General features: G+C 42.7%; 1 protein-coding gene across 1 annotated transcript; it reads left to right on the top strand.

The window, feature by feature from the left end:
• The first annotated feature begins 2,569 nt into the window (after window positions 1-2,569).
• hs3st3b1a (heparan sulfate (glucosamine) 3-O-sulfotransferase 3B1a) lies at window positions 2,570-14,157 on the top strand. Its single transcript, XM_018704734.2, has 2 exons — window positions 2,570-3,398; window positions 12,221-14,157. The coding sequence occupies exons 1-2, from the start codon at window positions 2,905-2,907 to the stop codon at window positions 12,837-12,839; spliced, it is 1,113 nt and encodes a 370-aa protein (XP_018560250.1). The 5' UTR covers window positions 2,570-2,904; the 3' UTR covers window positions 12,840-14,157.
• The last annotated feature ends 1,607 nt before the right edge of the window (window positions 14,158-15,764 follow it).

Genomic DNA, 15,764 nt, shown 5'->3' on the forward strand with positions numbered 1-15,764 from the left:
TACAGTCAGTGAATAATGGACGTTGATTTGTCAGTTGAACAGAAACATGATCCAGTCGGATGATAGTATTACCCTGTGTCTGCTGTGAGCAAAAGACTGGACAGTTTTGCACACTTTTTCGTTTAATTCAGACTTGAAAATTCTTGTGTCAGTTGCAACAGCTCCAGACACAACATTATTTGACCTGTTAAGGAGAAATTACATGTTCATACCAATGTTCCTCCAGTTATCTGGCTGTGCTCCATACGAGTGTCCCAGTGTGTTTACACTTGGCCAGAACTGCCTGAATTTGTCAGAAAAAAAGTGGTTGTGACTAATACTATGCCAGAAAAAAGGCCAAGTTAGACAAACAGATTGTACCTCTTTCAAAACAGATGTGTAGTAATTCTTCATGGTTATATTTACAGATTATTCTCTCATATTGTGATCTCTGGGTGTGTTGTGAAAGACTATCTGTCAGCAATATAGCCAACTAAACAGAAATGGCTCCATCCTCTTCTATTTGCACGACACAGGGAAGAGTTTTTTGGACTTCGGAGAAGCTAAAAAGTTAATACTCTAACAACTCAACCGTTCAGCTTCCACTCAGTGTTGGTACACAGTGTAAAGACAAACATGGTCTGTACACAGACCAGAGAGGGCAAACCATGCCTGTGTAGCTTTAACCAAACCCCTTGACGCACACATTTTTCCAAACAGGTTATCTTGTGCTCATGCACTGTGGAAATACAACTATTAGGATTAGAAAACACGCACACGTACACACACCACATACACACCACACTCATATGTCATATATAGCAGTGTCTGAGAGATGAGATAAGGGGCTTAGATGAAGGGGGCAGGGTTGTCTCTGGTGAAACTCTGACTGACATGGCAGCTCTAGGGTAATCCTGCTAATCCTCTGCCAGCTCAGGGGGTGCAGCAGGACTGGAGGCCTTTGACCCCGCACCAAGAGGAGGTGCAAACACACACAAACCAAACTTCCAGTGGCACTTCAGAATTCACAGCCACACATCTTCATCATGACTGCAACTCGCAGGGGCTGCAGCACCACACCCCTGTGGGGGGAAATTATTAACTTTTATGGATCCATAAAATCTGCTGATAACGTTTGTTTATGTAGAACTGCATGTTCACATTGTTTGGAATGATGACAAGGGCAATTAGGAGGGATTATGAGGCCAATTAACTCACTCACTCGACCATTCCTCAGACAATGGCAGGAAAAGTGTGAAGTTGTTTGAGAAACAGCTGATCCGTGACACATATTCTCAGCTGTGTCACTTGTTTGACTACTGTAATCTAGAGGTTCTCTTGACCAGGCTACATGGGTAAAACATGGCAGACCACGTCATCAGTAACTGTTCAAGGATCAAACTGAGAAATTATTAAAAAGTGTTTATGGCTGAGTTGATCATCATTTGTGTGAACCAGTCATCCTTTTTTTTTTAGGCCCCTACATATCTACAAATACTAAGAATCAGGAGTTAAATAATCAGGCACTATTTTTAAAAGTGTTAAGAGGTTTATAAAGGCAAAAATTAGTGATCAAAATTTCAGTTACTCTTAATAAGGTAGCTGCCTGGTATTTTGCCTAAATTACTTGACAGGTCTTTCAACACAGAGAAACTAACAGGTATTTTAAATAAGTTGGAGGTTAATGTGAAACAACCCAGAGTACAGACTAAACTTGCACATTATGTAACTGACTGAGTGACTGAACTCAAGTTCTTGACATTTCAAGCAAGTGTATAGTTCACTGTAATGAGAAAAGATGCTTTTTCTTAATTTGCTGCCCCTTATGTTTATTACTACATGACTGAAAATAAAAGCGAGCCACATTTTACCACTGGAGCCAAATCGTAGTGCCATTCAGTCTGTTTGACATTAGGGGTTGTAATCTGTTCAGGCTGGAGGGTTTGTTCATATCCACTCGCAGTCACCGGTCCCCCAGTTTGAGACTGAGCTGCGTCAAGGTAGACAAGGAAAGGCCGAAAAAAGACCGGAATCCTTTACAAGTTTCAAATTAAAAGTACAGAAATTCAAATAAAGAGTATTTTGTACACGATGACGCCTTTTTATGCAAAACACTGGGAACAAATCCTGCCAAGAGCGCTGTATGAACTCACGACACAGACAAGAATGTACATGTGCAAACAGCTGTTTCCTTAATTACATTGGACCATATATTTGAACATAACAACAAATGAATGATTGTTGTGGCGCAGTTATGCTCAATTAACCTGAATTAATTCAGAGAAAATTCACGTTATAACGGGCATTGCCATAAGATTTCAGTAATGATGTAGCCTTACTCTCTGTAAAAATACATGGCTGTAATTAAATTGATATAAAAAACATTGTACAACAAACGTGTGTATCAAACAAAAAGGTATACCTAACATATGAATTTATGAAGCCTACTACATAAATATTTTTATATCCTTTCTTTCTCTACCACCTGTTCAACAACTGGTTTACTTTGAAAGGTTGTACCGGAAGTACACATTCCATATTCTGCCTCCCTTGACACTGTTGCCTGGTGTAGATAACTTGGTGCTGCCTTGTGAGCGCTCACACACTGAGAGCAAGTGATGGGAGACTAAACTGAGTGCCTGACGCGCGCGTCGCTCCCCTGGCGATATATCTTTTTTTCACTGACTGTTCTTTTTATTTTAACTTTAACTTTGAGAATAAAACTATCCACTCTATTCTTCAAACAGACCTAGGAGTGAAACGGGAGGTGAACGCGCGACTTACAATCCAGTATCAGTTCCCATACAGGGTATACAATTTGGGGAACTGCGCACCGATTGTCCACTATCTGAGCCATGGCAGACGAGTGAGGCGCCTTTGCCAAAATGCCTGTTAACCGGAATATAACTTTTTCACGGCGGTCTTATGGAATATAGTCCGATTTTACACAGCCTACATGTTGTGCCATCATCCCACGTGAAAAACAAACTCTTCGTATTCTGCATAATGCTGTCCCTTTGGGTGTATATGATTTACTGCTGCGTTGGCTACTGCTCAACTATGCCGAACCTGGCGTACGGCTCGGTGACCAGGCACGAGAGCGACGCAGAAGTTGACAATCAGGGTTCCTCTTTAGGGGCGTCCAGGGACTTACTGAATAACGAGAACGATTTGGACAGCAGAGGAGAAGAGTGGGATGAAATTAGAGGCGAGGCGAAGGCGCTGGATGATAATGCCATGTCAGGTTTCCTCAATGAGTCGGAAAGTAAAAAGTTGCCCCAGGCGATTATCATCGGGGTGAAGAAAGGAGGGACCCGCGCGCTGCTGGAGTTCCTGCGTCTGCATCCAGACATCAGAGCGGTCGGAGCCGAGCCGCACTTCTTCGACCGCAACTACGACAAGGGACTGGAGTGGTACAGGTACATCACGCTGATACTTGGGATCTATTTTAAACTGTAGCTGTCTCTTAAACGGCCATGCTACGTTTTCACACATTTTCTCATTTATGCTGGCGTTCAAGCGCCTGTAGTGCCTTGCCCAAGAGCATCGCAACCATGAAGGCTCTCTGGAGGCTCTGGCTGACTCATAAAATACAAAATCGTTGTTCCTTCTTTGGAAATGTTAACTTTCAATATAATCTTGATGTCACTGCAACAACAAAACATGAGTGAAGTATACATGATTTATACCTGTTTCTGAAAAACAGGGAATTCACAGTAAACACATTGTAGGAGCTGTTTATTGTTATATATAATGAAATGAAACCAAATCTCAGCTGTTGGTTTTGCCACGCCATAAAACACTGCTGATAAGGACCTCAGGTGATGGCATTATGTAAAATACCCAACAAACTGTTGATGTGCTCAGTATGAAAAGCAAAACCAGGCCATGTCAACATCTAGATGATAAACCGTAAAGTTTTAACGAACAGAGCAGAACGTCTCTCTCTCTCTCTCTCTCTCTCTCTCTCTCTCTCTCTCTCTCACACACACACACACACACACATTTCTACTAAGACTAAAACTTTCAGTTTAACATTTTAGGCAGCTCTCTTCAGTCGTGTTCATTTACAAAGCACGATTGATTTTCTGCTTGTTTGCACAACCTTCACTCAGTGTTCCGGGAATTTTTATACATCTGTCCTTGGATTGAGACTTTCTGTGGCTCCCTGACAAGGACGGGAGGTGTGTGTATGGGGAGGAGGGGGGCACCAGGTAGAAAAAGATAAGGCAGAACTTTCATTTAGATTTGACCTGATTTCTCTGCACCTCAAATAAACAGCCTTTGGTTTCTAGTTAGGAGCCTGCAAGTTACATCATGCTGTCATTCTTGAACACCCTGGGAGCGTGATTCAAGATTATGAGTTCCAGGGTATTGATTCAGTGGCAGTAATTTGTTTTAATCTTCAATCCAAAAGAAATCAATGTCATAAGCAGAGATCAGGCGTCTGAGGCTGCTTACACCTTCAGCAATGCATAAAGTAACATTTTTATTGAATTCTCTGTCATGGCAACTGTTGTCCGTGTACCACATTTCACATCTCAATACACAACCTCTTTACTATTGACTCAGCTGCACGATTACACAACTTGCTCCTTTTAGCAGAAATAAACCACAAACACACTACATTCAGAGAAAATGATTGATCTGTTACGCATCCAAAATGTTTGCCCTGCAAATGGCTCGGCACCGTACGCTTTACATCAGAGCAACCACATTGTTAATAAGAGATGGTGCTGTTTCAAGTGTCCATTTGACTGAGCCGAGGGATTAACAGGAAATGTCAAAGGATCTACACGCTGTTTCAAAGCTGGCTCCATAAAGCTACAATAGGGGAAGCGAAGCATTGTTCAAAGGGCTTCTTGCTTAAGCTCCTTTAAGAATTTCCGGACAGGTTTAGGGACATTTTTGGATGATCAGTCTGTGAAGAGTAGCCTTTTGTCCATCTCTACAGACTGAGCAACAAGAACAAATTGAAATCGTCTCACGCTTGACGATTTTTTTTTTTTACTTATTGCACTAAGTCAAGTGATGCATGAGTAGGCACGTCTAAATGAAATAGCAGCTCTCATTAAAAATGCATGTGATGAAATATTATGTAAGTGGTGAGAAGAAGTTGTATATAATTGAGATGTGCCCACTTCTTGTTCGCGTTGGCAAGCACACAGCCAGGGGATGTGGGAAACTGTTTCATCATGAGACACATATAATGAAGGTCTCTTGTCCCAGAAAGGTGACCTGGCTAATTAAAACAACTTGGCTTGAGTTGTCACAGCGAGGGCACTGGGCCACAGATTGACCCCATACAGCAGAGCACCATAACATTGAGTCAACCCTTAATGATCATTTGGTGGAGCTCAGGAAAAGCCAGGACGGCTTTAAGGTGGAGTATGTCGTCGTTGGACGAACGAGTATTTCCACACAACACTTCATAAGTGAGCACTTTTCTGTGATGTCTTAGCTGTTTGGCACACCTTTTGGAGGCCTGTTAAAAAGATTTCTTCATGCAATCCTCTGTCCCTGTTTGATCAGAAGTAAGTCTTAGAGGAGACAAGCTAAGAGCATAAAGCCAGGCGAGGATGTCCGTTGATTTGTTTGCCCATATGTTTCACTTCATCGCCCCGGACTAATGGTGAGCAGTCGCTCGGAGAGAGGAGCAGTCCTCTGGGTGGGCTTATCAGCCCCTGTGGTGGCATTGAGTTGTGCCCATGCAATTTATCTGCTGTGATTGGTGTGTCTATCCTGCAGGAGCCCCACATAGAGAAGAGGCCCCCACGCACAGCAGGACACCAACCACAATGCAGCACGTTTTCACTCATAGGCAAAAAAAGAGAGAGAGAGAGAAGCAGGCAGGCAATTGTGCACACTTACTCACACAGAGCACTGGAGGCAACTCCCAAAAAGCCGTGGGAAAAGCTTCCTCCTCGGCCCCTCCTTTCTTCAAAACCAGCATAATTCTGACTTCCTTCTGTACATCTTTTTGAGACAGGTTAACTGCTCATCAACTGAATGCACGCTCAATTCAAGGTCCTCTGAGTTCTACACGGTAGATGTGACTTAATTGTCAAAATCGTGTTTTTCCTCTTGAGGTTCCATATATAGAACAATGAGCAGCCTTCTTACTAACTCACTGAGGGTGTCAGAGAAGATGGCCTAATCCTCCTCAGAGCCCCAGGGAAGCTTAGATGCAAGCCAGTGGCAGATAGAGGGCAGTAAATTTAAAGTGAGTCTTTAGAAAGCGCAACAGTATTATGGAGCTCAATGAAAGGGGATGCTGGAGAACCCCTGAGGTCTGCATTAACCCGGACAATAAAAGAGCAGACAATTAGTGTGAAACATGTTTTCTCTGCCTTCACTTTGTATGCAAATGCGCTCAGAAGGGTGAAAGTGCCCTTTGACGAAGCCCAGCAGGAGTTCATCAGAAAGAGCATTCATTGGAACCTGCCCAAGAAAAGACTCAAACACTACACTATGCTTTTTTTTTTTAGCCTGAAAGTTGACTTTCAGAGATCTGTGCGTGGAAAGTTGCGTTTTCCCAGGAGTAGGTTCATTTGAGTCCACTGTTGGCTTTTTTTGCTTACTCGACAATTTTGGCTCTTTGCAAGGACACAGGGGGATTGGTGCAAGTGAGAGAGCTCTCGATATAGGTATCTCCCAGCTTAAACTAACGTGTCAGCACATTGACGGGAAAAGAAGTCTGTTAGTAATGAGAAGCTGCAAAGAAATAAGTCACGCACGCTAGCTGTTGTTTCAACCATTCTTAAAGTTTTTACTACAAAACCTTGCATCTTAAAAACTCCACGTCCTGCAAAAAGCAAATCTGACCACATCTAATTCATTCATCGCTTCTTCTGACAGACTAAAATGACGCTAGACTTCTTTGAATAAGTCCACTAGATTGTCAGTACTGGTAATGTGCACCTCCCCTCCCCATTTTTGGAGATTGAAGATTTAATTTGCTGCAGCAACCCCCCTGAGTTTTTGCTTGAGGCAATTTGTCAAACCGCAGCACTTATTACAGCACTTTGGAAACACTAAAAACAAAGCAAGTTCACTCCATCATATTCCCCTGAGTTGTTGACTTCCTCGCCTCTCTCTCTCTCTCGTAGTATCTTCAGAGAGAATGTGTTGTTTCCTGCCTCTGTCTTTCTCTCCGCTGCAGAGACTCCTTGACAGCAAGTCAGAGCAACTCTAGAAAGCGCCAATCTGCCTCAGCTATCTTTGTTTGGCTTCTTTGAAGTCTTGTTTGCTTTTGCTGATCCTCTCAGACCAGCATGAGTCTGCGGGGAATTACCTGATTGTACCAACCACTGCATAGGTTGGAAACGCATATTAAATGCAAAGAATTTTCTTATCCCATTAACATCGTATCATCAAAATTGTGGAGGTAAAAGTTAAACAATGGCCATATTTACTGAAGTGACAGTGTTTCAAATACACACAACATGAGCTGAACATGCACTTTTCTCACTTACAGTCAAGTATGAGGTGATTTTTATTTGTTTTCCAACTGCACCCTGAATTCGTAATGCCAATGCAAAAGCAATACTGCATTTAGGCAACGTGTCAAGTGTTTTTGCTTTTTGCTAATATATTAGCCTGACATTGTTGCCTGTACCAGAGTATAGTTAAAACTGTATGTGTAAAACTATATGTCAACTACTCTCTTGGTTTCTCTGAAGACTGTTTCTGTTCCTTTGTTTGTTCAGGATTCCTCAACTACCTCATTCCAAGAAACTGTTGAATTGCTGAAACTCACTTGATTATGATGGTTAGTGTTTCTCCAAAGCGATGTGTCACACTTACTCATAGTTTCACTTGTACTGTGTCATGTTCTTGTCATATTTCTGGGTCATAGTTTGGGTTCAGGTTAATGGTGCTGCTTGTTAAAGCAGTCATGGACAGTCAAAACTGACGCCACACAGATTTCTTACCACTTTCAAACTCTTCAATTTATCAGATTTTGCACATCCACCTCTGGAGTAACAAATTGCTTTATCCAAACTTCTTGCAGATATGCAGTAGCACTCCATACAGGGTGTGTAAAATCAGTGGAGTTCGCCTTTAAGTTGGATGCTATTAGTAATTCAGCAATGGCTTGAGTTTTTATTGCTGGTACAGGATCTCCCTGCAGTTTCCTGATCTGTGGCAGTAATGACCTCTAGCTCATATAGATAATCTACAGCTCTGATAGCATCAGCTGCTTATTTTATCTTTAAAGTCAGAGTCCCACCTGTTGATTATCCCTCTGAACTGTCATCTAAAACACAATCAGACAAATACAACCTGTTCACTGGTGACACAATGAAACACTTATTTTAGTTGGATCATATTTTGTTGGTTCCATTTTTCCAAAGCCTCCCAGACTGTAGTTATTTATTAACACAGCAGCTAAAGCAGCAGCTGAGAGCTGTATATCTACACACGTTGGTATTGATTTTACCAATCCTCATGACTTATTTCATAATCACTTTACCTGGAGCGTGATCAACGTTAAGTGTGATTGGTTTACATTTTTCCAGTACTGCCGCCCTTGATAAAAAATTGCTCTCTGGCTCTATAAACAACTGACTGTCAGAATTGTTATGTGTTAATGCAAGGCTGACAGTTGTGTGAAGGAAGCCAGAATGCCTCACACACTGTTCCTTCCTCCACCTCCTCCCCCTCCCCTTTTCAAAATCGGCCTGTCTCCATCAGACAGCCAGGTGGCCTTGAGTTGTGAATACTGACAGTAATAATGGAGGATGGGAAAAAAACCTTTCTCATTGTTGTCCAGAAGTGCTGTTGAGACACTAAGTGCTGTTCAATATCAATATAGGAAGGTCCTGAGCGTAAAGCTCATGATGACGGTGACTTTCACATGCATGATAAGGTGGGCTGCAGTGGCTGGAGAGCTCCGTCCCTAAAGTTGCTCTCCTCTTTGATTTCTGCCTGGAACTTGTCTCACAGTAAATTGGTCTGATTATTCTAAGTGGCTGCATACCATCACCTCTCATCCTCTCTGAGAAGAGGAGCAATTCCCACAGCAGCTCAACCCCTCTCAGAGCTGCAGCGCAAGATTAGAACTCATCATGACATTAGATAATGCTGAGGTTTTTTTTCTGGAGCAGTCCCTTGTCACAGGGGTCTGAAGAGCTGAAATATAGATGCCAATTAGAGTCAGTCAAGCAGAATACCACCGAATACAAGACATACAAGTCCTGTTGGGGGTTTTCTGCACTATGCTTGTTCTTTACTTACTTTGGTGAACTCATTACAGAGGGCATCAGCCAGCAGCCACACGAAGCGACGCTGTGAATTCCCACCTTTGAACCTGCTTACCTGATAGCAGTGAATGTAAACAATGCACCAGCCTTCAAACGCTGTCTCCACAGCAGCCAGTTTTACAGACACACCCGCCTGCCCGGGCTGACAAAACATGGGGCAAATTAAACAACTACACCACTCCTGGTTTAATATCTGTCTGTAGGTTGTAGTGGGCGTGATCTATCTTGTGCTACCGCTGCAGGAAAACACAGACGCAGCATCTGATCCAGCAGCTGACTTAAAAACGTAAACTTAGCCTTCAGGGTCAGAGGGGTCGACCTGTGCAGTCTCCATCCTCCAACGGCGCACCTGATTCCATCTAATCCTCTTTCTACTCCTTCCACTCCTTCCTCTCTTGCTTTATCTTGTTTTCTTAACCGTCTTCCTTGCTGCCTCCCTCCCCGTTATCTTCCCAGCCGCACTGCTCTCCTGCGAGTTTAACAGGACAGGTTAGAGGGCAGAGGGTGTTTATTTGTAAGTGCAAGCATCATTATAGATTTATTTTTAGTATGCCTTGCTTTACAACTTTGAAAATACATTAACAGCCCACTTAGATGTTACAATTTCAGAGTAAAGCATTGTTTTAAGGCTTCATGAAGCCAAATATAAATACGCAAAATTCACGAAGGGGCAAGAGTCACCATATTGTGGACATTTGTTGCATGGCTGATTGATAGATGAGGATGCGCTCAAACCTATTGGTTCCAGGCGACATTGTTTATTAAGCAGAACAAATTGTGAAAGCTTGCTACATCTGCCCCCCTAAGGCAACTCTCTCACTCCTCGCTCAGTCAGAGATGTTCTGCCGTGCTCTATCTCTGCTAAGATGAATAATGCATGTGCGTCTCACACAGATTGTTTTGCTCGGGGACTAAGTGGAAAGTTTGATTGGTAGTAAGTTTTTTATGTCCCTCGAGGCCCCCGAGAAAGGCCTACAGTGCTCCGCTTGTGTGTATCCAAGAGATGCAGGAGATAATTGCAGAGGGGGTTCTGATAGAGTTGTTTGTGTATCTCGTACCTATTACCTTGATTAGGTTTGTGGTATTTCCACCATATACAATGGTGGCCAAGGCTCTTAGGGAGACAAGAGTGGAATAAATGTGTAAGACCTCCATAGAAAGGAAGAAAAAAGCAGGTGACGTTGGATGATGAAATTGCATAAGAAAGCGGACCCCTTGTGTGTTTGTATGACACTAATAAGGTATGGGTGATGCCTACTTTTCCCACAATCACTAGAGCTGTTTTCCTAGCACTCTACATGGCGAAATCTTGCAGACCATTTTCTGCTCGTTTCCACCACATAAATTTGTAAGATGAAAGCTGCTGGGTTTGGAGAAGGATATTGAAGCCTCCTTGTGCGTGTACCAACAGATGGTTGGAAATTATGGTAATCACTTTAATGACATGGCTCCTCTGCTTTCCTGTTGTTCCATTTATATCAGCTGCTCACTATCCAAACATGAGATATTACCAAATACTGTAATAACTGAAGATTTACATTTTAACTGACTTAGACCCACATGAGGTATGCTGGGAGCTGATGCTTACGAACACATGACATCACATCATGACTCACATATAGCAGGATAAACAAAGACATTCAGCTCCTTTCCTAAGCTCTGGTTGCACAAGTCTTTTTACATATGTAAAAACCAGTTACACATTCTGTGTTATTCACAGTAGGGAAGTGTTCATAGCAGTTGAAGAATACATGGGAGCTGGGATACACTAATGACAATTGTTGTTGAGTAGTGTTATTGAATTGGATGACATTGTGTTGTTGGGTTGGGTGGATGAGGAGTATTTTCCTATTAAATGCACCCTGATGCAACAACACCTCAGCTACTCCCAAACAATATTGCATGGAATTGAATGAACATCTCTGTGACATAGTCTCAGCACAAACATTAACGTATTATATCGGGTTACGTTCGACCGTACTTGAGTTTGTGTTATTGTGTCCAGAAGCAACTGGTTTTCTCCTGTGTTGCTTTGTGGATTAACTACTTAAAGCTGACTCCCATCGCTGTGGCCACGTATCTCTCTCTCTCTCTCTCTCTCTCTCTCTCTCTCTCTCTGTCCCTCCCTCTCTCTCTCCAGAGACACGCCAGCCACCCAGTCAGCCAACGAGGCAGTCAACCAGCCTCTAATGTTCTGGGGTGTTTGGCTTAGTCCTAATCCCCCTTGGCTCACTTTAGCCATTATCCAGTCAGGGCTGCAGTTAACAGGCTATATTATGATCAACCAGAGCCATGCAGGGTCAAGAAGAATATGCAGTTATGGGAAGAGACAGCTCCAGAGCTTTGCATTTTCTCCTAAGGAATGCAAGGCCTCTCCAAATCTTCCCATTTTACACTAAATTACCCACAAATATGAGGAGAAAGGTGCAGTCATAGTCATATGTCTTGGGGTGACATTAAGAAGCATAATACTGCCTATTCAGAGTTAAACCATCTTTTGTATAATGTAACGAAGGTGTGGAATATTTCAATGCGAGGATTGCAGGGTCTGAAAGAGGATTGAGGTCTTACGGTAGATTAAATGCAGCAGCAGGAGATGAATGACTTCCTTTAGGGTTTGTGTTTGGAACATGTCATGAACTGTGTATTGTCCTCACATGCAAAAACACATGATTGATTGCACTCCTGCCCTACCTACCAGTCCCTGTCACTTTAGGTACACTCACAGACTCTGTTAATGCTGCTCATGATGTTTACAACTGTCGTCATGATGATGATTGACTACCTACTGCCTGACAGTATTTTAAATCTGGCAAGACTGTGTCAATGTTAATCATGTTCCTTTATGGGAGCTTTTTGTAAGTTGTTGGGTTTAAAAAGTGGTGATGAACAGAATATGATGGTGCAGAGTTGTTTTTTGTGTCATACAGTGCCTGTAGTGCAGATATAAAGAAGTGTGTTTGTGTCCTATGCAGGGAGTTGATGCCCAAGTCATCAGAGGGCCAGTTGACCATGGAGAAGACCCCCAGCTACTATGTCACCAAGGAGGTCCCTGCTCGAATCTACACCATGTCCAAAGACACAAAGCTGATTGTAGTCGTGCGGGATCCTGTCACACGAGCCATCTCAGACTACACCCAGACCCGCTCCAAGAAGCCGGACATCCCCTCTTTCGAGAGCCTGACCTTTAAGAACATGTCGGCGGGTTTGATCGACACCACGTGGAGCGCCGTTCAAATCGGCATGTATGCCAAGCACCTCGAGCGCTGGCTCCAGTTCTTCCCCATGGAGCAGCTGCTGTTTGTTAGTGGAGAGCGTTTGATCAGCGATCCCGCGGGTGAGATGGCTCGCGTTCAGGACTTTCTTGGGCTCAGGAGGGTGGTCACGGACAAGCATTTCCACTTCAACCCAGCAAAGGGCTTCCCCTGCCTTAAGAGACCCGAGGGGAACAGCAAGCCGCACTGCCTGGGCAAAACCAAAGGCAGGACCCATCCTAATATTGACCCAGAGGTGGTGCAGAGGCTACGGGACTTTTATAAACCCTTTAATAGCAAGTTTTACCAGATGACTGGTCATGACTTTGGCTGGGACTGAGATGAAAACTTTGATGATGGACTCATGCTGGTTCCTTGTCTGTGTTTTTTTTTCTTAAATAATTTTATCATTCTGGAGATATTGTTATACAGTGTATGTACAGTATTTGGTGGATATGTAAAAAGTTCAGAAGTCTATTTTATGATAATTTATTGTTATGATATTAGCTCACTAAGCTGCCTAACCAGGTTTATTCATGATCCACTACACACGTTTTTGTCCAGTTTTAATTCTCATTACATACATAAACATTTTTATAAAAGCACAATGTTTTTACGGGTATTACGAGCAGGGTCAGTATCCTTCTTTTTCAACTATAATTTTGGCTTCATGTGGAGAACAACCTCTCTTTTCTTTCACTTTCCCAAATGCTGCTTTTGCTTCACCTTAAGCTGAATGAGATCCAACTTAACAAACAACTGGTAATGTCCCCTTAACATTTGCCTGACCCTCAGTGGTCTATGGACCCACTTAGTCAGGTCGATACAGGCCTCAGTTGATCCAGTGCCACTTGCCAGGTGGATCAATACAGTTATAGCTCCTAATCATGTCAATTAGACCTGAGTGATGGCACTGCCTTGATCTCTCCAGCACTGCAATAAAACATTGATCCATTAATGGCAGTAAGTTTATGGTTGACCCTCGAACCAACTTCAAGTTAATATAATAATATAAATTTCCACTGCAATGTTTGGACTTAACCACTATTTATATTGTTTCTACGAAGGAATGTTGATTGGGATCCAATAGAGGCTGCTGTCACGATACTTTTGGGATGTTCTTATCCTTTTCCCAGAAACCTGCCGTACAGGTTTCATAACACCCAATCATTTATTGCTCTCTCCAAACAGAAAATGATTCATGTGACTCAGTCACATTCACTGATCTGTGCGGAGATGGCACATATGGATCATTCTGTGCAGTGGTTTTAACCACAGGTGATACTAGATGTAATAATGATGCCCTACACCCACGATACATGAGCTGACAGAGTGATGGCCACATGAAAACAAGTGTTTCTTTAAATATTTGTATTCTACTTTCAGTTATAGCTGGAGAGAATTAAAACCAACCTACCCTCAGTTGATATTTAAGTTTCATGTATGGTTGAGTTTTATTCAACCTTTTTTGTGTCAGCATTTTAACAGACATCATTTCATAATGACGCACTGCGACCCCATTGTTGTTGAGGCACTACCTTGCTGTACACATTGCAAATATGGAAATGAAGCAGTTTGACTGAGAAGTTGATCAAAAGGTGCAGTCATGTCATTTTTATGAAGTAAGAAATAAATATGTTTTACCAAAAATCATATAACTCAGGCCTTTGTTATCTTTGCATTCATTACATCATTAAGAAAAACAGGCAAAATCCATTGTTCTACCTGCTGAATATGCTGAACTTGTGTTATTCTTTAACTCAGCACCCTCTCCTCACCTGTATAGATTTCTGGATCCCTGCAGGCAAAGGTGTACTGCTGTGTCTAATTCACCATCTTGCACATTATTGCGCTAACAGGCTAATTAGCGTAGCGCTGTTAACTACTTTTAGCTGTCTCAGCCTGTCACCGCCACCAGTGGGGTGGGGTGGGGGTTGGTTGTTGCCATGACCCCGACAACCACATATGAGAGTGTCAGGTTTCTCATGTGGAGAAGAGATATATTATGAAAAACTGTCATTCCTTATGTCCCTGGGTGACACTTAACACTCCACAATATGAGGTGAGATCGGTTTTCAAGCCGCCTGTTTAAATGTGTTCATGTGTATGTAAACATGAGGTACGTCTCCTTTTATTTTGGTTTTTTCTTTGAGCCATGACCCGAAGCAGCAGCATAATTGATTACTCTCCTGATAATAGAATCCACAGTTGCAGAGCTAGTCTGTTCATATTTGCACATATTTGTTTTGATTCCACATTTAGTGTCTTCTATACGTATGTTCTCTCATATTTTTAAGGAGGCGCCACAGGTTGTGTATGCGCTCGCAAAGCAACTTGTCACATCCATCATGCAGCACCAGCTAGCCGCTGAACAAAGGTTATGGTTCAAGCGAGATACGAATCACCCCACTCTATTAATGAACAAGCTTTATTTAACTCTCCAGCAAAACACCCTCATTTACCTGGGCCTGCCAGAGGTGCTGAAGCTAGTCTCCCTGGTGGCAGCTAGGAGTCTGATCACTCAGGAAGCAGCTCCCATTGCAATTACAGGGATAGAGGAGGGGTGCAGTAATTGCTAGGCTCCCAACTGGGGAATTGCTGTTAACACACATCCCTCCAGGCTGTTGTAAGGGAGGCTGCTGTTGTTTGAAGGTTGGGAAGACAAGGAAAATAGACACCTGGCAGCCCTGAGCATCAAGCGACTTCACACATCCACTTGGCAGCTACCACTGGGGAATAGAATCAGAGCTGCTGTATAAAAGTGAAAGAAAATAAAACATCACAGAACAGCAGGCTGTTTAGTTTAGAGAACAGATGTACACAAAATTTGGAGTTTGGGTGCAGGCAGCAGGATGAACTGTAGCCTCATTACAATGTCACTGAAAAGTCTTTGTATTGTGCCAAGATGTCAGTCATGCAGAGTGATTTAAACACGTTTGGTCTGTGCCTGCTGAAATGATTGCAAATCGTTCAACCACTCTACATTTAAGTCAATTGTGGGCTGAGTCCTGTCAAGTCAGTGATTCAGGAATTTAGTCAGGTTCTCCAAAATAACCATGCAAAATTAACAATTTAGCCTTTATGTGACATGACGGATAGGATGCAACAACTGAGAGGTAGAAGAGGGAATGACAAGCAGAGGTGCCAGGCTGACTCTAAACCAAAAATATCTCAGGTGCATAGTATATAACTCAGTCTACAGAGGCATGACGGTGTAAAATACCTAAAAAAAAACGAGAAATCACAAATTCTAATACTTCTTCTG

The sequence above is a fragment of the Lates calcarifer genome, linkage group LG11 (assembly GCF_001640805.2).
Source record: "Lates calcarifer isolate ASB-BC8 linkage group LG11, TLL_Latcal_v3, whole genome shotgun sequence".
In the NCBI taxonomy this organism is placed as follows: Eukaryota; Metazoa; Chordata; class Actinopteri; family Centropomidae; genus Lates; species Lates calcarifer.